A 23,508-nucleotide genomic window follows, 5' to 3' on the forward strand; every position below is an offset into this window, starting at 1 on the left:
CTTTGTGTCATCCGCAAACTTTGTTACCCTACACTCGGTCCCCTCCTCCAGATCGTCTATGTATATGGTAAACAGTTGAGGCCCCAGCACCGATCACTGCGGCACGCCACTAGTCACCAACTGCCAACCAGAAAAGCACCCATTTATTCCAACTCTCTGCTTCCTGTTAGATAGCCAATCCTCAATCCATGCTAACACTTTACCCCCAACTCCGTGTACCTTAACCTTCTGCAGCAACCTTTTGTGAGGCACCTTATCGAATGCCTTCTGGAAATCCAAAAACACCACATCCACCGGTTCCCCTCTGTCAACTGCACTTGTTACATCTTCATAAAAACCATGGCCGATTAGATTCTCCCTCCCTCCTGGACTGGAGCCTGAAGCTAAGCGGTGACCTGCAGTTGAGTCTAGGTCTGGCCCAAATCATTCCAATGGGACCTCAGGTTGGGCTGGATGATCCAACTGTTGGGCTATCAATTCCCACAGCAGAAGCAGCAGCAGGAAATCAGCTCAGCGCAATGAGGCATTCTGCAGGCTGCACATGGAAGCAAAAAGGTACTGGGACATAGCCTTTGCTTCTCCCAATCACAGAAATCAAGTCAGATTGGAGGTGGATTAAAAAGAAAGGCTAAAGAGAAAAAAATATTAAAAGGTAGAAATCCATGATCAAAAAATCTGTACTCCAACGAACGGCAGAAATTTCTCATCCTTCACAAATGCAGACAATGTACTGTATTCTGGGGAATCCTGTCACACAAAAAATGTGGCCTGTTTACATGATTGTGTCAGTTTTCTTTAAAAAAAAGTAGACTCTCTCATTGGCTCTGACAAAAACATCGTTGGTGACCTGCATGTTCCAAGTGCACACTGAAAATTGAGAGATGTAACCAAGATCTCCAACAGATGCTTGGAATGAACATGTAGCATAAAAGTTCAACATAACTGTCACTTATTGGCTTTCTGTCCTGGAAGCAGCCCCCAGATCTGGTTGCAGGAGTGCCCACAGTTCTGTGACATCCTCGCCTCAATGTTTAGATATCTTTGAACATGTCCAGGGGAGTTGGAGAATGGCACAGTGGTTAGCATCACTGCCTCAGTGCCAGGGACTTGGGTTCGATTCCTGGTTTGGGTCACTGTGTGCGCAGAGTTTGCATGTTCTCCCTGTGTCTGCGTGGGTTTTCTCTGGGTGCTTCAATTTCCTCCCACAGGCGTGCTGGTTAGGTGCATTGGCCATGGTAAATTCTCCCTCAGTGTACCTGAACAGGTGCCGGAGTGTGGCAACTAGGGGATTTTCACAGTAACTTAATTTCAGTGATAATGCAAGCCTAATTGTGACTAATAAATAAATAGACTTTTAAATTCATCGGCAGATCGGGGCAGCCTAGCAAATTGGCACCCGAGTTCTCTGAAGCTGGTTTAATCGTCATGTATAAGCTGTCCTCCCTGACTGTACAAGCACCGAGTTCCCAATTGTCAAAAAAAGTGGACAATGTCAGAAGATTGCAATGCGGAGCTTGCTGAAAAGGCCAGCGCAAAAGACTCCCATTTTTCTTGCCGTTACGACAGAGGCTGCCTCATCCCACTGATCAATTGATGTGGCAAGCCAGTAAGATCGCAAGAGGCAAAAAAACTGGGTTTGTGCCCAGCTTCTCATCACACTACCAGCACTGCGAAGCTCGCGCAAGGCTGATTTTAATATTTAAATATTATTGAGTCTGGGACAGAATCCTCCGAGCTCACTTGCCTTAACGGCCTCATCATGTATAGCCCTGAGCAATGGGGACCTGTTGTAATGGCCTCGCCGGTGGGACTGGAGGGCCATTGAGGCCCCCCTGGGTGATTTGGGGGGTGGGGGAAGGAGGAACAGCCTGGCACTGCTCACCGGACACGGGAGGGGGGGGGGTGTGAAAGAGGTATACTCTTGTAAACAGTTAGTGCACTGGGAGATCAGCACATGCACAATGGCGCCCTCTAGCAGTCTGTAGCCAACTTCCCAGCAAGAATAGAATCCAGCACAGTAGCACAGTGGTTAGCGCTGCTACCTCATCGCGCTTCTACCTCAACGCACCAGAGGCCCAGGTTCAATTCCCGGTCACTGTCTGTGTGGAGTCTGCTCGCTCTGTGTCTGCATGGGTTTCCTCCAGATGCTCCGGTTTCCTCCAACAGTTGTGTTGGTTGTGTGTTTTGGCCATGATAAATTCTCCCTCAGTGTACCCGAACAGGCGGCGAAATGTGGCGACTAGGGGATCTTCACAGTAACTTCATCGCAGTGTTAATGTAAGCCTACTTGTGACACTTATAAATAAACTTTAAACTCCATCCACTCCCCCCACTGACTAGAATCACACTCTGCCTCATTTTTTCTCTCGTGGCACAAGATGGTGTCTGAGAATTTGCCCATAAAAATGGGTGCCATTCTCTCCCGTTTTCACGTTGGTTTGGCACTTAGAATTCTTTTGGTCAGATCACCCCCAGAATTCTTTTTGGCAAAATTTTGCCCATTATGTTTACAACAGAACTAACAATTTGCAACTATAACCTTGGCTGCCAATAAATTCTATTACCGGTAGAGAATGCAATACCCATTAGCCATATCAATGGCTTCTAATCTAAGACAAAATGGTGTTCATCATTTTATTCTGCAAGGAAACAATGAACATCTGTGATTATGGGCAACTTTAATCTGCATATAGATTGGGAGAGTCAAATTAGTCACAGTACAATAGAGGAGGAATTTGTGGAGTGCATATGGGATGGTTTTCTGGAGCAATATGTTGAGGAACCAACAAGGGATTAGGCCACATGGGACTGGGTGTCGTACAGTCTAGTTGAGAGAGAATCCTTGGGGACGAGTGACCATAATATGGTAGAATTCTTTGTCAAGGTGGATAATGATGTAGTTGATTCTAAGACCGCGGTCCTGAATCTCAATAAAGCTAACTATGTTGGTATGAGGCATGAATTGGCCATGATGGGTTGGGAAACATTACTGAAAGGAAAGATAATGGACAGGCAATGGCAGGCATTTAAAGAACAAATAGGTGAACTCCAGAAGTTGTTTATTCCTGTTTGGTGCAAGAGTGGTAAGGGAATTGTGGCCAAACCATGGTTTACAAAGGAAATTAGAGATAGTATCAGATTCAAGGAAGCATACGAATTGGCAAGAGGATGGGGGCAGTTTAAAATTCACCAAAGGATTGATTAAGAAGGGAAAAATGGAGTATGAAAGTAAGCTAGTAAGGAACACAAAAACTGACTGCAAAAGTTTCTATAGATATGTAAAGAGAAAAAGATTGACAAAAACGAATGTTGGCCCCTTACAATCAGCAACGAGAGATTTCATAATGCGGAATAAAGAAATGGCTGAGGACTAAATTTGTACTTTGCTTCAGTCTTCACAAAGGAAGACATGAATAACGTGCCAGGAAGTGCTGAGAAAAACATGTTTTAATGAGGAGCTGAAGGAAATTAGCATCAAAGAAATAGTTTGGGGGAAATTGATGGGATTGAAGGTGGATAAATCTCCAGATCCTGATAATTTTCATCCCAGAGTATTTAAGGAAGTGGCCCTGGAAATAGTAGATCCATTGGTGGTTATTTTCCAAAATTGTTTGGACTCTGGAATAGTTCCTACAGATTGGAGGGTAGCTAACGCAAGCCCGCTATTCAAAAAGGGAGGTAGAGAGAAAAAAGGGAGGTAGAGAGAAAACAGGGAACTACAGACCAGTGAACCTGATGTCGGTACTGGGGAAGTTGCTAGAGTCCATTATCAAGGGTTTCATAACTTGACATTTGGAAGGCAGAGGTAAAATCAGACAAAGTCAGCACGAATTTACAAAAGGGAAATCATGCTCGATGAATCTAGTGGAATTTTTTGAGGATGTAACTAATAGAGTTGACCGAGGAGAACCAGTGGATGTGGTTTATTTAGACTTTCAGAAGGCTTTCAACAAGGTCTCACATAACAGACTACAATGTAAAGTTAAAGCACATGGGATTGCAGGTAATGTCTTGAGATTGTCAGAAATCTGGTTAGTAGATAGGAAGCAAAGAATTAGCATAAATGGGTCTTTTTCTGATTGGCAGTTAGTGACTAGTGGGATTCCGCAGGGATCTGTGCTAGGACCCAACTGTTCACATTATATGTTAATGATTTGGAAGAGGGAACTGAATGTATTATCTTCAAATTTGCAAATGATACAAAGTTGGGTGGGAGGGTGAGCTGTGAGAAGGACACAGAGATGCTTTAGCTTGATTTGGACAGGCTGAGTGTGTGGGCATTTGCATGGCAAATGCAGTATAATGTGGATAAAATGTGAGGTTATCCACTCTGGTAGCAATAATAGGAAGACAGATTATTACTTGAATGGGTGTAAATTGAGAGGTGGATACTCAACGAGACCTTGGAGTCCTTGTGCATCAGTCGCTGAAAGCAAGCACGCAGGTACAGCAGGCAGTAAAGAAGGCAAATGGTATGTTGGCCTTCATAGCTAAAGGATTTCATCCCAGAAGGACGTGGAGGCATTAGAGAGAGTGCAGAGAAGGTTTACCAGGATGTTGCTTGGTATGGAGGGTCTTAGCTATGAGGAGAGATTGGGTAGACTGGGGTTGTTCTCCTTGGAAAGACGGAGAATATGGGGAGATCTAATAGAGGTGTACAAGATTATGAAGGGTATAGATAGGGTGAACAGTGGGAAGCTTTTTCCCAGGTCGGAAGTGACGATCACGAGGGGTCACGGGCTCAAGCTGAGAGGGGCGAAGTATAACTCAGACATCAGAGGGACGTTTTTTACACAGAGGGTGGTGGGGGCCTGGAATGCGCTGCCAAGTAGGGTGGTGGAGGCAGGCACGCTGACATCGTTTAAGACTTACCTGGATAGTCACATGAGCAGCCTGGGAATGGAGGGATACAAACGATTGGTCTAGTTGGACCAAGGAGCGGCACAGGCTTGGAGGGCCGAAGGGCCTGTTTCCTGTGCTGTACTGTTCTTTGTTCTTTCTTTGATTTGAGTATAGAGATAGGGATGTTTTGCTGCAATTGTATAGGGTGTTGGTGAGGCAACACCTGGAGTATTGTGTGCAGTTTTGGTGTCCTTATCTGAGGAAGGATGTCCTTGCTATAGAGGGAGTACAGCGAAGGTTTACCAGGCTGATTCCTGGGATGGCAGGTCTGTCATATGAGGAGGGACTAAGTCGGTTAGGATTATGTTCACCGGAGTTTAGACGAGTGAGGGGGGGGGGGGATCTCATAGAAACTTATAAAATTCTAACAGGGTTAAACTGGATAGATTTAGAAAGAATGTTCCCAATGGTGGGGGAGTCCAGAACTAGGGGTCATAGTTTGAGGATAAGGGGTAAACTTTTTAGAACTGAGGGGAGGAGAAATTTCTTCACCCAGAGGGAGGTGAATGTGTGGAATTCACTACCACCGAATGTAGTTGAGGCCAAAACATTGTCCGATTTCAAGAAGAAATTAGCTCTTGGGGCTAAAGGGATCAAGGGATATGGGAGGAAGGGGGATCTGGATATTGAATTCGATGATGAGCCATGATCAAGATGAATGGCGGAGCAGGCTCGAAGGACCGAATGGCCTATTCCTGCTTTTAGTTTCTAAGTCATGATGTGGAGATGCCGGCGTTGGACTGGGGTAAACACAGTAAGAAGTTTAACAACACCAGGTTAAAGTCCAACAGGTTTATTTGGTAGCAAAAGCCACACAAGCTTTCGAAGCTCTAAGCTCCTTCTTCAGGTGAATGGGAATTCTGTTCACAAACTCTGTTTGTGAACAGAATTCCCACTCACCTGAAGAAGGAGCTTAGAGCTTCGAAAGCTTGTGTGGCTTTTGCTACCAAATAAACCTGTTGGACTTTAACCTGGTGTTGTTAAACTTCTTATTTAGTTTCTAAGTCACAGATTTGAATCAATTTGTAGTGACAACTGATTAAGAGTGAGAATACAAGTAGCTTTATTGCAGTTCTTGTATTTGAAAACCCAACCATTTTTGTGCAATTTTTAAATAAATCAATAAAAACATAACTTTTATGTTACCTGTAAGCCTGGAGAACAAGAAATAATAACAGGATTCAAAACAGAACTAGACAAGTGAAGAAAATTCACAATCCGTAGAAATATATCAAGATAACGTGAGAAGTTAGATAAGTAGACTAGGTGAACCTGTTTCACTCTTGCCTGAAAAATAGCAAATATATGAGTAGCTGTAGCACTGAACTAAGTGAATCTATTCAGAGCTATTAACAAGATTTAAACCTGGAAAATGGAAATAGGCTCCTTAAGTGGCAATCAGTTTCCCATTTGCTATGAACAATGTTAAGTCCACTATACGCACAGATCTACACTAAGAGAAATGGAACTTGTCTAAGTAATCGTTTTTAAAGAACTTTCCAGCAAAGCTACACAAGAATACTTACCATATATTGCACGACTGTCTCCCTCTCCATTTTCATTATCTTGCAAGTTAGCCAGTTGTGAAATACTTCTTGCGTGCTGTGATTCTTGGCAAACATAGATAGTTAACCTCGGTCTAACAGATCTGTATTAGACAATAAGATGGTATTAGCCTTAAGTCACCAGACAGGATGTTATGCGAAGACATAGCAAATCAGTTCTCTTTAAAATGACAAAGTGATGGGTTTGTAATTAATGGTAATGACAGTGGCTTGATATCTTATTTTCAATTACTGGTCTAAGGAACATGATATTAAAAAAAAGGAAGAAGCTAATTTCTATCAGGTCATACAATTTCTGCAGCCAACACCTTTGTTTAACGTCTAAATATTAGGGGAGACACAACCACAACCAAACTATCCTTTTATTTTTAACCATGGAGATGGTGTATAGAATCCATTAAATTCATATTGCCCCTTAGTGTCCAAAGATGGGCAAGTTAGGTGGATTAGCCATGGTAAATGCACGAGGTTACAGGGATAGGGCAAAGGAAAGGGTCTGGATGGAATGCTCTTTAGGATGGTTGGTGCAGGCTCAATGGACCAAATGGCCTCTTTCTGCACATAACATGACTGCTGCAATTTAGACTGAGCAGGCTGATGGAATCAAACCATTGCCCTCACTATTACCACAAAGTGGGTGGAGAGGTTCAATGTTACAAATGCTTTATCATAGTTACTTGCTTGGATTAAAAGAGTTAAAGGAAAGGGACATCAAAATTAAAGTAAAAAGATATGTGGATCAGGAAGTAACAACCAAGAGGTAGAAAACCAGTTCTAAAAGCACAGGGATTTAGAGGAATTAAAAAAAACTAGGGATGCTAGAGAACTCGGATTATTTTTAGATCCTGGAAAAAGGAGTTGAAATAGGAAACAGTGCAATGATTTTTGAACAGAGTAAGAAGAGCACTGACACTGCGGTTTTGATAAAACAAGGAAAGATGCAAGAGATTAGTACTCTGCATCTCACATCTAACCTCCAGCCTATCAAATGCTGAGCTTTGTCTTGTATCCTGCCTCAGTGCAAGAGAAGTGTTAGAAGAGCCCATCTCGATATGGAAACAGTGATCACATCTAGGACAAACGTGTCCTTTTTAAAAGTAAAGTGCTGAGAAGAAAAGCATTTGGCACAAATTGGAAGCAGTTTTACCAGAATGTCAATATTATCTATTCCTGATAATTCAAAATTATTTTAAAGCTGAACCACAGTTTAAAAAAAAACTTCTAATGCTTTTCATTCTAGAAGTTTAATGTAAATTTCCGGTGCAGAAAAACTATTTAGGATTATTATAGTGTAAGTGAAGGTCTAAATGTGAAACTAGTAAGAGGTATTCACTATGACCTTGAGCAAATATATAAGAAGTCACAAAGAGAGGTAAACTCAAAAAGCAGTGTGTGGATGATGGACAGGATGTTAGGACCAAGAAGACTCAACGGGGGCAATATCAGTTAACAATTAAAGAAGGTTCACAGATCATGATCCAAGTTGAAAGAAACAGTGGAAAAGAAACCCTTGAATTTATAGTGCTTTCATGACTACCAGACTTCAAAGTACTTTACAGGCAATTAAATAGTTTCTGAAATGTAGTCACTGTTGTAATATAGAAAACACAGCATTTTGGGCACAGCAAACTCACACAAACAGCAAAGGTGATAATGGCCAGATAATCTGTTTATAAAAATGGGAAAATATTCAGCAGCTCTGACAGCATCTGTCGAGAGAGAATACAAATATGACACCGTCAGAATCTGCTTTGTTGATTGAGGGGTAAATATTGTCTAGGACACTGGCAATAATACCCTGCTCTTCTTCAAAATAGTGCCATCCACCAAAGCTGGCAGATAGTGCCCGAGTTTCACTGCATCTGAAAGACAGCCTTCCCCAACAGTGCTGCTCAGCACTCATAATTGCCAATCAATCAGCACCCTCTTCTCATGCAGTATAAATTGATGTTCCCTTTGATATCCTAATGAGTGCAATACAAAAAGCTTTGACAGCATGCCTCTTTTTTTAAACAAGCTTCAAATTTGGTGCTACCCAGCAACTAATTAAAAATTAACTGTTTCAAAACATACTTATCAACCATTACAATTAGCACCATACATGCTCTAGAAGAGCAAATTTCAGCTATTTCTAAATATTTTACTTTGGAACACTGTTAGCTATAGTCAGCAGCTCTTTTAATGTGAACACACAAACTGCTTCTTCAGTAGCAGTCAGGAAGCTATACAACCTCCTAAGCTAAATATTGCATAATTTAAGCTAATTATGTTAGTAGACATATATACAACCTGTTGCACTGCTTCATTCAGCCCTCAGTATGCCCGGTTTAGGGATTCTGAATTGCCCAGGCAGAACTTGAAACAGCCCAAAAAGACAGGATTTTGTCTTTTCTCGCCAGCAGACAATGACAAACCCCCACCAATGACAAACCCCCACCATGGATTTTCTGGCGGTGAGGGGTAGATTCAATGGGAAATCCCACTGGCAACAGCAGGCCACCTTCTGCCACCGTGCAGAGAATTCCCCTCTCCCAGTGCCTTTTAAAATTCATGCCACATAAGTGCCCCTCCCACTCCATGACATGGTGAACACTTAGTGGTGACTGTAAATAGTAACTAGTGGAGGGAAGAGAGAAACAGAGCAGGGTGTTTAGAACTCAGCAGATCGAAAAAAGAGAGGATGACTAATAGGAGGCAGAGAGCTGGGTGATTGGGAGAATAGAGAATGAAGGTTGGAACTTGAGCCTGAAGGAGTGTGGAATCAGAAATGTGCTTGAGCATGGGGATCAATATTTCCTGCAGAGGAAAGAGCAGCATCAGACATCTAGTCAGTGGGAGTAGTGCCAAGAGGGAAGTCGCTAGTAAAGAAGTGTGTAAAACTTGAGGATATTATTGTGGCTTAACAATGAAAGATCGTTTTCACTGGTAGGCAAATCAAAAACAAGGTACAGAGACTGAGAGTTCTCACTGTGCATGCAGAGCGGTGCAACCAATCAAAAGCTCTAATAAAGCAGAAGTAAAATGCAGGTGGTGGTAAAGTTTGCCAGGGATCACATTAGTACTGTGGAAAAGGAAAGAATATTCCTCCTTCCCTATGCTCCACAGATGTCAGTGCTGTAAAGAATTCTTTCCATAGCATTTCTTCAGTGACTCCTTTAATGACCGCTGCAGAACCAGAGAAACTACTCTCAGCCTGTATGATGCATATTCCATCTAATTTTCCAGCATGTTTCAAAAGGGCCCTGAAACATGTGCAGGATTTTCTTTAGATATAAATTAATCTACTGCTTCTTTCAGACAGCATGCCAAGTATAGCTAAAAACAAAGACGACCAACATGGCAAGGGCTATGAACAGGTACATTATCAGGTATAGGACCAAATTTCCAGGGGCTGCTATCAATGCACATGTTTTGTGCCCCAAAAAATGGGGAAAATTCATACTAATTTCTATCCCAGTGTTTCCAAATAACCTTTGCTGAACATGACCCTGTCCAAGTACTGGGATGTCAGGTCAGGCCCACCATGTAAATTGAGTTTGATAGCTGTGATTTATATAAAGTATAAATGAGCCATTTTATTTGGCTTCTGAAATGTTACCTTGCTTTAAGTGCATTGAACAATCTAATCCCATCAGCTGAGCCACAGATCTGGACAAGATCATCTCGTGTCAACTTTAGTAAATCAGAACCTGTGAAATCATCAATTATAGATACTAAATAATTATGAAGCTTTCATCAGGAACAAAAAAAAAGAACCATTTAACCAACAGAAGGAGAGCTGGCACAACCTAAGGTACCATTGTCATGTAAAAGTTGAGTTTCTGAGAACAAATTTTTAACCAAAAGGTAAGGGGTCAACTTATACATGGGTAATATCTTCAAAAGGTTGAAATCCACCCTCTCCCATTGTCTCACCAGCTAACTGGTTTACAGCAGTACATCAGCTGATTGCAGAGTTGCCAGATCAGAGACTGTTCCCACCAATCCTGCTACCAAAACCAGCAAAAGGCAGTCACAATGTATATTTGGATTACTCTGTGCAGACATGAGGAGCTGAACATCTGCTTTCAAATGAGTAGGTTTTCACTAGGACAAATTTGACTTCAGTGATGAGAGGGTGGTAAGTATGAGTTTGGATCTTTTGGCCAATAGTTGGGAGTCGATTTATACACTATATACACACAACAATAAACTAGCATAAACTTGAATGATTGACTTGTACATGAATAATCTATTTGTAGCTTCCTGGATATTATAAGTCTATTAGTCGTAACAGAATTGGTACTTGCCAATTTATTCTCTAATCTTTCCTGTAATGCCATAGTGCCACACACAGTATAGTGCGTCTGCGCAAAGTAATAATAATATACTTTTTGGCTGCTTTTCACTGATTTTGGTGATGGGGTTGGTGAGAACAGTCAGGCAAACTGCTCTCCACAACACAGCCAACAGAATTCAGGCAGCTTTTTTAATCCACAAGTTCCTGCCCCCTCTCTTGCTGGGAGGAAGAATGTCCATTCAGCATTTCCAAAGCATCATTGTTAAGGATGAAAATTCAAAATCCTATTTTACAATTTAGTTCCACCACCTGCTGTCATTTTATATTGGCAAAGTACAGAAAGGAAGAGCAATCAGTACCTGAGAAGTTTGAAAATAATCTCGCGTAGGTCGAGAATCTATTCTTGTGCAACCATTGCTGGGCCTCCTGTATTGTAGCTGTTGGACACAGTTGCTGGAGAAAGGGGAACAGTAATGTATAAAGGGTGACAAATTTATTAAAATTTACAGCCAAGGCTCCAATAATCCTTCAGCACCACAAGGACAATTTCTGTAACAAAATACTTCTGCTTTAGAGAACATTTTAATATTCTAAAAATATCCCTTCCTTATTTAAGAATATATCGAGTGCCATTTGTTTAGAATTTTCTGATATTTTAACTTTTAAAAAATGTTACCTGATGAAACTTTTAAGGGCTGTTGCAAGGCACCATTGCTGTCTCAGCTCAGTACTTGCCCAGTGGCAGCAAACTAAACTGGTGGCTATTTCCATTTGGAGGGCAAGCATTTACAATATTGTCTCCTAGTAATCGAAATTTAAGAAGCATTCCTCTAATGCTCCCCATTTCAAATGTGAATTTAACCTTACAAAGCTCTAAACATTCTGATGATGTAACCAGCTGAAGGTGTTACTGATGCACACCAGAATAATATAAAATTCATATAACGTTAAACAGCAATAACTTGGTGCATAACAGCTCAGATTCATAGTTTTACAAAGTTATCCGATTAAGGAGTAGAGCACAACAAAGTTTGAAATATGCAAAGGATAAATGTTGCAAGATATAATATGCATACAGGGCGGCACAGTAGCACAGTGGTTAGCACTGCTGCTTCACAGCTCCAGGGACCTGGGTTCGATTCCCAGCTTGGGTCACTGTCTGTGTGGAGTTTGCACATTCTCCTCGTGTCTGCGTGGGTTTCCTCCGGGTGCTCCGGTTTCCTCCCACAGTCCAAAGATGTGCGGGTTAGGTTGATTGGCCACGCTAAAATTGCCCTTAGTGTCCTGAGATGCGTAGGTTAGAGGGATTAGTGGGTAAAATATGTAGGGCTATGGGGGTAGGGTCTGGGTGGGATTGTGGTCGGTGCAGACTCGATGGGCCGAATGGCCTCTTTCTGTGCTGCAGGGTTTCTAAGATTTCTAAGGTTAACAATCTGTAAAGCAACAGGGATCAGAAAACTGATGTCGGCAGGCTTAATTCAGATTTAGAACGTGCTATTCATTCCAATACAATTTTAAAAATTTAATTTAGGATACATGTGTACGGCCAGCATTTATTGTCTTTCACCAAATACCCTTGAGAAACTAGTGGTGTGCCTTCTTGAGCTACTGCAGTCCATGTAGTGCAGGTACACCCATAGTGCTGTTAAGGAGGCAATTTCAGGATTTTGGCTGAGCGACAGTGAAGGAACAGCAATATAATTCAGAATCAGGATGAAGTGTGGCTATTTAATGAATGCTTAGGGTGGTGGATGGGGTGTCAATCAAGTATACTGCTTTACCCTGGAGTGTTGTTGGAGCTGCATTCAAGGTAAATGGTGTGTATTTCACCATGCATCCAATTTATGCCTTATAGATGGCGGACAGCCTTTTGAGTCAGTTGAGTTATCACAAAATTCCCAGCCTCTGACCTATTCTTATAGCAAGAAGTCTCACAACACCAGGTTAAAGTCGAACAGGTTTATTTGGTAGCAAAATCCACAAGCTTTCGGAACGCTGCTCCTTCATCAGGTACCTGACGAAGGAGCAGCACTCCGAAAGCTAGTGGCTTTTGCTACCAAATAAACCTGTTGGGTGTTGTGAGATTTCTTACTGTGTTTACCCCAGTCCAACGTCGGCATCTCCACATCTATTCTATAGCCACAGTATTTACATGGCTGGGCCAGTCAAGTTTCTGGTTAATGGTAACCCACAGGATTTTGACAATGGGGGATTCAGGAATTGTAATGCCACTGAATATCAAGGGGAGATGGTTCACTTTTCTAGAGATAAGTCACTGCCTAACATTTGTATGACAGAAATGTGACTTGCTGTGTGTCAGTCCAAGTCTGAATATTGTTGCAATCTTTCTGCATGCAGATACATTCTACTTCAGCTGAAGAATTGCAAATGATACTAAACACCACGCAATCATCAGCAAACATCGCTACTTCTGACCATATATAGCAAGGAAGGTTATTGATGCTACAGTGGAATATGGTTTGGCCAAAGACACTACCCTGAGGAACTCCCAGATTGTCCTGTGGCTGAAATGATAGGCCTCCCAGACAGGTATGGCTCCAACCAGTGGAACGTTTTCTTGATTTTCACTTCAATTTTCAAGGGCACCTTAATGCCACACTCAGTAAAATGTGGCCTTGGGTCAAGGTCACTCTCACCTCACTTCTGGAACACAGTATTTTTGTTCACTTTTGGATCAAGATGTATGAGGATTAGAGCCGAGTTGTTCTGGCAAACCACCAACTGAGCATTACTGACCAAATTATTACTGATTTAGCATCACTCGATAGCACTGTCAGCAATAACTTCCATCACTTTGCTGATGATTGAGAGCTGACTAAAGGGGTGATAACTGGTCAGATTGAATTTGTGGACAGGACATATCTAGGCAATTTTCCACAATACCAGTTAGATGCTAGTGATGTAGCCAGACTGGAACAGCTTAAGCACAAGTTCTTAAGACATTCGACATGCTTGGTTTAATCGGTCAGAACATTGAATATAGGAGTTGGGATGTCTTGTTGAAGTTGTACAAGACATTGGTAAGGCCACACTTGGAATACTGTGTGCAATTCTGGTCACCCTATTATAGAAAGGATATTATTAAACTAGAAAGAGTGCAGAAAAGATTTACTAGGATGCTACCGGGACTTGATGGATTGAGTTATAAGGAGAGGCTGAATAGACTGGGACTTTTTTCTCTGGAGTGTAGGAGCTGAGGTGTGACCTTATAGAGGTCTATAAAATAATGAGGGGCATAGACAAGGTAGATAGTCAATATCTTTTCCCAAAGGTAGGGGAGTCTAAAACTAGAGGGCATAGGTTTAAGGTGAGAGGGAGAGATACAAAAGTGTCCAGAGGGGCAATTCTTTCACAGAGGGTGGTGAGTGTCTGGAACAAGCTGCCAGAGGTAGTAGTAGAGGCGGGTACAATTTTATCTTTTAAAAAGCATTTAGATAGATACATGGGTACGATGGGTATAGAGGGATATGGGCCAAATGCGGGCAATTGGGATTAGCTTAGGGGTTTTTAAAAAAAAAGGGCGCATGGACAAGTTGGGCCGAGGGGCCCGTTTCCATGCTGTACACCTCTATGATTCCAAGTCCCCATTTAGAGTACAATATGTCCCCTTGCCACCCTCAGTGCTTCTTCCAAGTGGTGTTTAACATGGAGGTTCACTGAATCATTAAATGAGGGAGGATGGTAATTGGTGAATAGCAGGAGGTTTCTGGCATCGAATTTGGAGGACTCCCAAAGACAGTCTTGCCTGACTGTATACTACTGTACTGCCTGCCACCTCTGGTGAGTCTGTCTTGTAGGTGGCACAGGACATCTCCAGGAATGGCAATGGTTGGCTCTAGATCATTGGCTGTTAAGATATGCTGATTGTGACCATGTCAGGATTTTACTGGACTAGTCTGTGGGACCGCTCTTCCTATTTTGGTACATACCCAGATGTTAATGAGGAAGACTTTACAGCACGTGCCTTTGCTGCTTCCTGTCCTAGGACAATGCGGGATTGACTGTCCCATTTTATTCTTAGTAGTTTATTTTTTTTATTTTCTTAGTGTCACAAGTAGGCTTACATTAACATGCAATGAAGTTACTGTGAAAATCCCTTAGTAGTTTGATACAACTGAGTGGTTTGCTAGCCCATTTCAGAGGGCAGTTAAGGATCAACCACATTGCTGTGGGTCTGGAGCCATATATAGACCAGTCTGGGTCAGGACAGCAGATTTCCTTCCCTGATGAAATTTAGCCAGCCAGTCAGATTTTTACAACAATCAGACAACTTTTGGGTCACTTTAACTGATGCTAGCGTTTTAATTTACCAATTTTTTTCCAGTAAAATGGAATTCATATTGTCCAACTACCACAGTGAGGTGTGAAATCTGTTCGAGAGATTATTCATGTTAGCATCTGGATTACTAGTCTAATAACATAACACTATACACCTGGGTGGGTACAGGAGTGAAGAAAATGATTTTGAAACAAACAGTGAGAAATTTTATGAGGCTGAAACCACAACTGTGGAATGGCTGAACACAAAGACTCAATAAATAACAGCTAAATTTCGACATACTACTCAAGTGTCTTTTTTAATTTAAGGAACAAGTGCAGCCAAGTGATTATTTTTAAATGAAAGGGAAACATGCGAGAAAGTATATCGTACCCATACTGAACCCCTCAAATCCACTTCAATCTAACCAATCAGAAACTCTATTGCCCCGATTAATCCCCAAGATAAACTTCTGAATAATTATTTCCTGATCGCCATACTGAAGAGTCGGCCTATTGGCCAAGATCAAGTGTGGTTATGCAGATGCTGCACTTGGTAGTGGCCATTGGGTTGCATTTAAGCATCATTTTCATATGAAGCAATTTTTAAAAGCGGTATCTCGGCCTTTTGGCTGGGATGCAAATGGGATCAAGCCTGGGGGCGATGTCTGCCTACTCCAATCAGCTTGGCTCATGTAGATCAGGCCCAAGACAGGGTAGAGGATTGCATGCCCTGTCTTGTCAACCTGGATCGGAAATGTCTCAACTTGTTGATACTCTGAATTGGACTTAATTTGATTGAATTGGAAAAGTATATTTTTAAAAAAGTCTTCACACACACACTATTTAATCGGAATTGCTATGCATCAAACCATATCTCACCTCCCCAGTCATAGAGGAACCAGTGGTTATACATAAAGTATGCCAAGAGATAAAGGAGCGGGAGCAGAGCTGGGATTCAAAAAATGTGTCAGTAGCCAAATCAAACACAGGGGAAAAAATATCAACAAGTGACATCAGAGTGACGTTCCGGTCAGCAGAGAGAGTAGAGAAACAAAGAGTGAAATAACAGACAATGTTTTAATTTAAACTAAATTCATTAACTATTAAGAAAGACTTCATCAATTCATTAGTATAAAAACTAAAATTTGTGCTCAATTAATCAATCAGATCTAGGGGACAAAGCTAAAATTAAATAGAAGAATAAAAAAACTAAAGAAATCTTAAATTTCAGATTATAATTTAGGGTTTTAAATAACAAAAGTTAAGTAAAACATTCTCCTACATAATAGGGATGCATAGGAGAGGCAGAACATTGATGAGTCTTTACTTATTTAAGTGGTAAGTTTAACAGTCAATAAATAGAGGCAAGGCAGAGCAGCACAGACCCATGCAGTGTGCATCCTGTTCCATGTGAGTACTCCAAGACACTTCTCATCTCCTAGATAAACATATGCACAGGCAGTGTTGTCAACTACTGTAGCTCGAGCTCCAGGTTTTGGACCTTGAGAAGCAACTGATGCACATCCATGAGGTTATGAGCTCTGTTGATAGTATTTTTATAGGAGGTGGTCATCCTGTAGTTCAAGGGTATGCAGACAAAAGGGAACTGGGTGGTCTCCAGGCAGTCAAGTAGGACAATAGTTAGGTAATGCAAGAGACCCCTGAGTGCATCATCCTGTCCAACCAGCATTCCATTCTCAATACTGGTGGGAGTGAAGGCTCATCTGGGGATGCCAAAGTGCAGTAAGGGCCACATTCACAACAACACACCAGGCCCTGGGTGCAGGGTTAGTGGGCAGGAGGAAGGCTGGAAAAAAACAGTAGTCATAGGGAATTCTACAGACAGGCTTTCCTGCCGCCGCAGTCATGAATCCAGGCTGTTATGTTGCCTCTTTGGTGCTAGGGACAAGGATGTCACTGAGCTGCAGTGGTAGTTTGATTTGATTTATTATTGTCACATGTATTGGTATACAATGAAAAGTATTGTTTCTTGCACACTATACAAAGCATACCGTTCATAGGGAAGGAAAGGAGAGAGTGCAGGATGTAGTGTTACAGTCATAGCTAGGGTGTAGAGAAAGATCAACTTAGTGTGAGGTAGGTCCATCCAAAAGTCTGATGGCAGCAGGGAAGAAACTGCTGTCGGTTGGTACGTGACCTGAGACTTTGTATCATTTTCCCGACGGAAGAAGGTGGAAGAGAGTATGTCCGGAGTGCGTGGAGTCCTTAATTATGTTGGCTGCTTATGATGCTGGGAGACGTCTGTTGAGTAGACAGATGTCCATATCGATGCCAACATCATAGACAAAAGAGTGATCCAGTAGGCAGAATGTAGGGAGCAAGAAAGGAAACTAACAAGCAAGGCCTCAAACTTTGTAATCTCTGCTACCATGTCCAAGTCGTGAAACACAGTAAGAAGTTTAACAACACCAGGTTAAAGTCCAACAGGTTTATTTGGTAGCAAAAGCCACACAAGCTTTCGGAGCTCCAAGCCCCTTCTTCAGGTGAGTGGGAATTCTGTTCACAAACAGAGCATATAAAGACACAAACTCAATTTACATGAATAATGGTTGGAATGCGAATACTTACAACTAATCAAGTCTTTAAGAAACAAAACAACGTGAGTGGAGAGAGCATCAAGACAGGCTAAAAAGATGTGTATTGTCTCCAGACAAGACAGCCAGTGAAACTCTGTGGGGGTTACAAATAGTGTGACATGAACCCAATATCCCAGTTGAGGCCGTCTTGATGCTCTCAGAGCCTGTCTTGATGCTCTCTCCACTCACGTTGTTTTGTTTCTTAAAGACTTGATTAGTTGTAAGTATTCGCATTCCAACCATTATTCATGTAAATTGAGTTTGTGTCTTTATATGCTCTGTTTGTGAACAGAATTCCCACTCACCTGAAGAAGGGGCTTGGAGCTCCGAAAGCTTGTGTGGCTTTTGCTACCAAATAAACCTGTTGGACTTTAACCTGGTGTTGTTAAACTTCTTACCGTGTTTACCCCAGTCCAACGCCGGCATCTCCACATCAAGTCGTGAAAGGCAGTACATTGGCACTGGGATCAGTACTGGGGAAAGTGGGGGCTGTACCTTTGGGATGGCCGACATCTGAACCATGTTAGGACCAGTTTTTTTTGCAAACTTCATTACTAGGGAGGTAGAGGGGGTTTTAAAAAAATTGAGGGAGATGATCCTGGTGAGGGACACTTAGGCTCACAAAGCAATAAGATATTGCAGCATTGAAAGGCAGCTATTTAGGTAATGATACCCAGAGTGTGACAGAAATGGACAGAGTGTACAAATATCAAAATGTAGCAGCAAATAGGATGGGGGGGGGGGGGGGGGGGTGAAAAGGCAAAATTAATGGCTCTTAAATGAATGTAGTATTCAGCACAAAATAAATGAATTAACAGCACAAATTGAGGTTAATGGGCATGATAGTAGAGCCATTACAGAGATGAGGTTACAAGGAGATCAAAGATGAAAATTACTCAGGGGTATGTGACTTTTTGTAAAGACAGGCAGAAAGCAGTAGTTTTGTCAGTACGAAGTGGAATAAGTACAATAGCAAGAAATGGTCTCGGATCAGAAGATCCATATGGGTGGAGGTAGGAAATAACAAGGGAACAAAGACATTGGTGGGAATAGTCTATAGACCTCATAACAGAAACTATACTCTAAGACAGAAACAGTAGCTATACTCCAAGACAGAGAATAAATCAGGAAATAATGAGGGCATGTAAAAAAGGCAGTACATTAATCATTGAAAACTTTAATATTCACGTGGATTGGGAAAATCAAATTAACAGAAGTAGCCATGAAGTACAATTCAGAATGTATTCAGGACAATTTCCCAGAGCTTTTTGCAGATCCAGCCAGATGGATCTGGTAATGTGCAACGAGGCAGGTTTAACGAACAATCTCGGAATAAAAGATCCCTCAGCAAAGTGACCATAACCTGGTAAAATTTAGAATTCAGTTTGAGTGAGACAGACTTGGGTCAGAAACAACTGTGCTAAACTAAAAAAAGAATAATTACAAAGAAATGAGGGCAGAGTTGGATGGATTGACTGGGAAAGGAGTTTAACAGAGAAGATGTGAGATCAGCAATGGCAGACATTTATGAAAATATTCATGGCTCACAACAAAAATACATCTCAGTAAGGAAGGAGGATTCTAGGAAGGGGATAAATCAACCATGGCTAACCAAAAAAGTTAAGGATAGTATTAAACTGAAAGCAAAAACAGTGTGGCAAAGATTAGTGGTAAGCCAGAAATTGGGTGAGTTTTAAAAACCAACAAATAATGACCATAAAAATAATAAAGGGAGAAGATAAACTATAATGGCAAATTAGCAAATAATATAAAAACACAGTAAGAGCTTCTTTAAATATATAAAAAGGAAGAGAGAGGCCAAAATGGACATAGGCCCCTTAGAGATGAGACTGGGGAAATAATAAATGGGAACCAGGAAATGGCCTAGGAGATACATAAATACTTGTAAGTCTTCATGGTGGAAGACATTAACAACATTTCAAAAATACTAAATAATTCTTTTTCCATCAAGCACGTTCAATGTGACCCTTTTTATCAGAATTCCTGCACATGATGTCTTTGCACCAACAATCTGCTGCTGAGTGCCTGTTTTTTGCACACTGATGGCAACTGAAAGTCTGTGTTCTGTTTTTGGCCAACATATTATGAATCCTTGTGTTCGAACACAATTGTTGAACTTCTCGCTGCTAATCCCATGGATGCAGCAACTTCCAAAACGTTTTTTAGGGTTAGGTTGCTTTCTGTTAACAACCACCTTTGAATAGCCTTGCTCCTTTCGCCACAGACAAATCCATCTCCAATGGTATCGTTCAAGACATCCACAATTAACATATTCAGCTCGCTTGTTCAAGGTAGCTACAAACTGTGATCAATTCACCTTCTTGTTGGTTATGCTTATGGAACCTAACCTTTCTGTGATGACTAAATGTTTCGGTGAATAGTGGCCCTGCAATATTTCTACTATTTCTTTGCAGGTTTTCATGCATGGCTTTTCTGGTTGTACCAGACTTTTCAGGAGGTTAAATGCTCTCTCCACCTCCCCGCCATTATGCTCAGGAAAGTTAGGACTATGATATCTGCCACTATCTTAGAATCACAGAATCATATAATTTACAGTGCAGTAGGAGGCCATTCGGTCCATTGAGTCTGCACCGACCACATCCCTCACAGGTCCTATCCCCATAACCCATTTTCCTAGCTAGTCCTTCTGACACTAAGGGACAATTTAGCATGGCCAATCCACCTATTCAGCACACCTTTGGACTGTGGAAGAAAACCGGAGCACCCGGAGGAAATCACGCAGACACGGGGAGAATGTGCAAACTCCGCACATTCAGTGAATCAAGCTGGGAATCGAACCCGGGTCCCTGGCGCTGTGAGGCAGCAGTGCTAACCACTGTACCACCGTGCTTGGACAAAATAGTTGAAACGGTTTCTGAGCTCCATCACTCTGTGTCCTCATCAAACAGTCCAACGGCGCCAAAAACTCCCTCTATTTTTAGTCATGATGTGGAAATAAAAGCTCTATTTTTAGTATGGAAAGGCCTGCATGTGCACAATGTGCCATGAATTTTTAGCACTACCGTGCTTCCTTATTCCCCAAAACAAGGCAAACCTGAGCTCAGCCTGTTTTCCTTTTGTGTATTGCAAGGTACTTGGAACTCACAGGGCTTCCAGTGCAGTTACAGAGCTTTTCAGGCAGAGCTCATGGTGAGCACCCCATTCCACAGCAAAGCTGCTAGTTAGGAAGCACCAGAAATATCAATACACAACGAATGGGATTTGTACAAGGCAGACACGTTGCACCTCAACTAAGTAGGGACTAATATCCTTGTGGGCTGATTTGCTTGTGCGATTGGTTGGGGACTGGGTGAGCAGGGGGGATTTAAACTAATTGACTTGACAGGTGTGTGGAACCAGAGGGTAATATGAGAGACAGAGAATTGAGAAAGACAGATGGCATTATGATGGGAATAGTATGGTCTTGAGTATTAGGGGTCAGGGTAACAGAGAATATAATAAGGTTTATATTAGAGCTGCCATGCATATATGTCAATGCACTAAGTCTGGTACATAAGGTTACTCAGCTGCAAGCCCAAGTGATCATGTGGAAATTTGAAGTAGCTAAAACACAGACCTGGCTCAAAGGAGGACAGGACTGGGTGTTCAATAATCCTGGATACAAAGTATTCAGAAAAGATAGGAAAAAATGAAAAGTGGGGAGGGGTGGCTATTTAGATTAGGGAGAACATTGTATTGCTGAAGAGAGGTGTCAAGAATCTATTTGGCAGATTAAACAATAACGGTTCCATTACCTTGCTAGGTGCACTTGACTGGCCACCAACTAATCAGAAACATATAGAGGAACCAATTTGAGGAAATTACACAAAAAGTGCAAGAATTATAGAATAGTTATTAATAAGGGACTTTAATTATCCTAATATAGATTGGGATAGTAATAGTGCAAAGGGGAGTGTGTGACGGGCGTTTAGATGGGTCGAGGAGGGTTTTCTACATCATCTTGTTTCCAGTCCAACAAGAGAGGTGGCATTGCTAGATCTGGTTCTGGGGAATTAGGTGGGTCAAACGGAACAAGTATCAGCAAAGGAACAGTGATCATAGTATCATGTGATCTAGGTTAGCTTTGGAAAAGGACAAGGAGCAATCAAGAGCAAGAATAACTGATTGGAGGAGGGCCAACTTCAATGGGGTGAGAACAGATCTGGCCCAGATAAATTGGAATCAAAGATTAGCAGACAAAACTGTAAGTGAACAAGGAGCTGCCTTTATAAAGATAGCTTGGGTACAGTCAAGGGGCACTTGCACAAGGGAGGGGGAGTTAAGGTAAACAAATACGGAGTTTCATGGATGGGAAAGAGACAGAGAATAAGGTTGAAAAAGGGTGATTATGCCAGATGACAGGTGGATAACACAATTGAGGACTGGGTTCAAAATAGAAGAGGAAGTGAAACAAAAAGTAAGAGAAGTAAAGTGAGAGAATGAGAAGAGCCTGGCAGCTAACATAAAAGGGAATCCAAAAAAGTTACTATTTACATGCTTTATAGAAAAGAGATATTAAAAAAAAGAGAGGGAGTAGGGTTGATTATAGATCAAGGGAGTTACAATAACCCTCAACTGGAGTATTATGACCCATTCTGGACACCACACTCTAAAGGCAAGAAGATCAATCTTAAATATTTATTTTTTATTCACTCATGGGATGTGGGCATTGCTGGCTAAGCCAGCATCTATTGCCCATCCCTAACTGCCCTTGTTTGGAAAGCATTTAAGAGTTAACCACATTGCTGCAAGTCTGGAGTCACATGTAGGCAGATTTCCTTCCTCAAAGGGCATTAGTTGCACAGAAACCGGCAATGCTTTCATGGTAATCATCAGACTTCTTAAATCCTAGATTTTTATTGAATTCAAATTTCACCATCTGCCATGATGGGATCCCAACTTGGGTTCCCAGAGCTTTACCCTGGTTCTCTAAGAATACTAATCCTGTGACTTTACCACACTGCCACCACCTTCTCTTCCATATCCAGATGTTTAAATTATTTTTTTAAATTGACAATTGCTGGGCTAATGTGACTTGTATGAACATTCTGGCCAAGCCAATGCAAAGGACTAGCAGGCGAGACCTCTGCACCAGCCTGCTCTGGACAAAGGGACTCATCATCTCCAATATTGTGCTAATGCTTCCACAGTTATCTGTTCAAAATACAAAGGGTTTTAATGAAAGTCCTTAAAGTCTATTGTTAATTGAATGGCTTGACTTGCCGCATGACTGATACTTGAGCTGTCTGAATTGCTTCAATGATACAACTTTTGAATTCTGCCTTCAGTTGCAGCTTGTCCTCAGAAGAGAAAAACAGACTCCAGGCTAACAACTCAACTCTGACCTTCATCTTTCTCAAAGTCAGAAAGAATCCTGAATTTCACCTCGTGTGCACTAATTCCCAGAATATAAGAATACATTGCTGCAACTTCAACTGACCCAACCAAGCTCCTAGGACAAAATCAGGAATTCTGCCAAAGACACTGGAAATAATCTTTTAGACATTGACTTACTTATATGGATTAATGCCTATATCTCTCAGATTATTTTTTTAAAGTAACCTGCAATTTGTAACTTATTTCCCTTTTTTCCTCTGCCTTTCTACCTTGCATGCTCATGCGTGTGAACGTGTCACAATCCATCCTTCAGATTTTGAATGTGTAAATAATTCCTAGTTCTGTTTCACCTGAAAAGAAGCTGCTATGGGGTTATTTTTAATATTAGACCTCAAACCGGGGTTTGGGAAACACACCACAGCCCATTTCAAAAAGGGGAAGGATACCAGGGAAACAAATTAAATCTATCACTGTCACAGGCATAAGGAAGGGAATTGTAATAATAACTCAATCCACCTCATCCCTC

The 23,508-nt window shown here is 41.6% G+C and overlaps 1 protein-coding gene across 4 annotated transcripts in view; it reads right to left on the reverse strand.

The window, feature by feature from the left end:
* Window positions 1-23,508, reverse strand: part of LOC144495878 (upstream-binding protein 1-like) — a 104,298-nt gene that overhangs the window by 18,040 nt on the left and 62,750 nt on the right. For 3 of the 4 annotated variants that reach the window (XM_078216566.1, XM_078216565.1, XM_078216567.1), the window contains 3 exons: window positions 11,106-11,199; window positions 10,066-10,156; window positions 6,429-6,550 (listed from right to left, as the gene is read on the reverse strand). In XM_078216566.1, coding sequence (XP_078072692.1) covers window positions 6,429-6,550; window positions 10,066-10,156; window positions 11,106-11,199 — 307 coding nt within the window. Of the gene's footprint in view, window positions 1-6,428; window positions 6,551-7,441; window positions 7,573-10,065; window positions 10,157-11,105; window positions 11,200-23,508 lie in introns of all 4 variants that reach the window. The other variant, XR_013498350.1, reaches the window with a different exon arrangement.

This window comes from Mustelus asterias, chromosome 7 (genome assembly GCF_964213995.1).
Source record: "Mustelus asterias chromosome 7, sMusAst1.hap1.1, whole genome shotgun sequence".
In the NCBI taxonomy this organism is placed as follows: domain Eukaryota; kingdom Metazoa; phylum Chordata; class Chondrichthyes; order Carcharhiniformes; family Triakidae; genus Mustelus; species Mustelus asterias.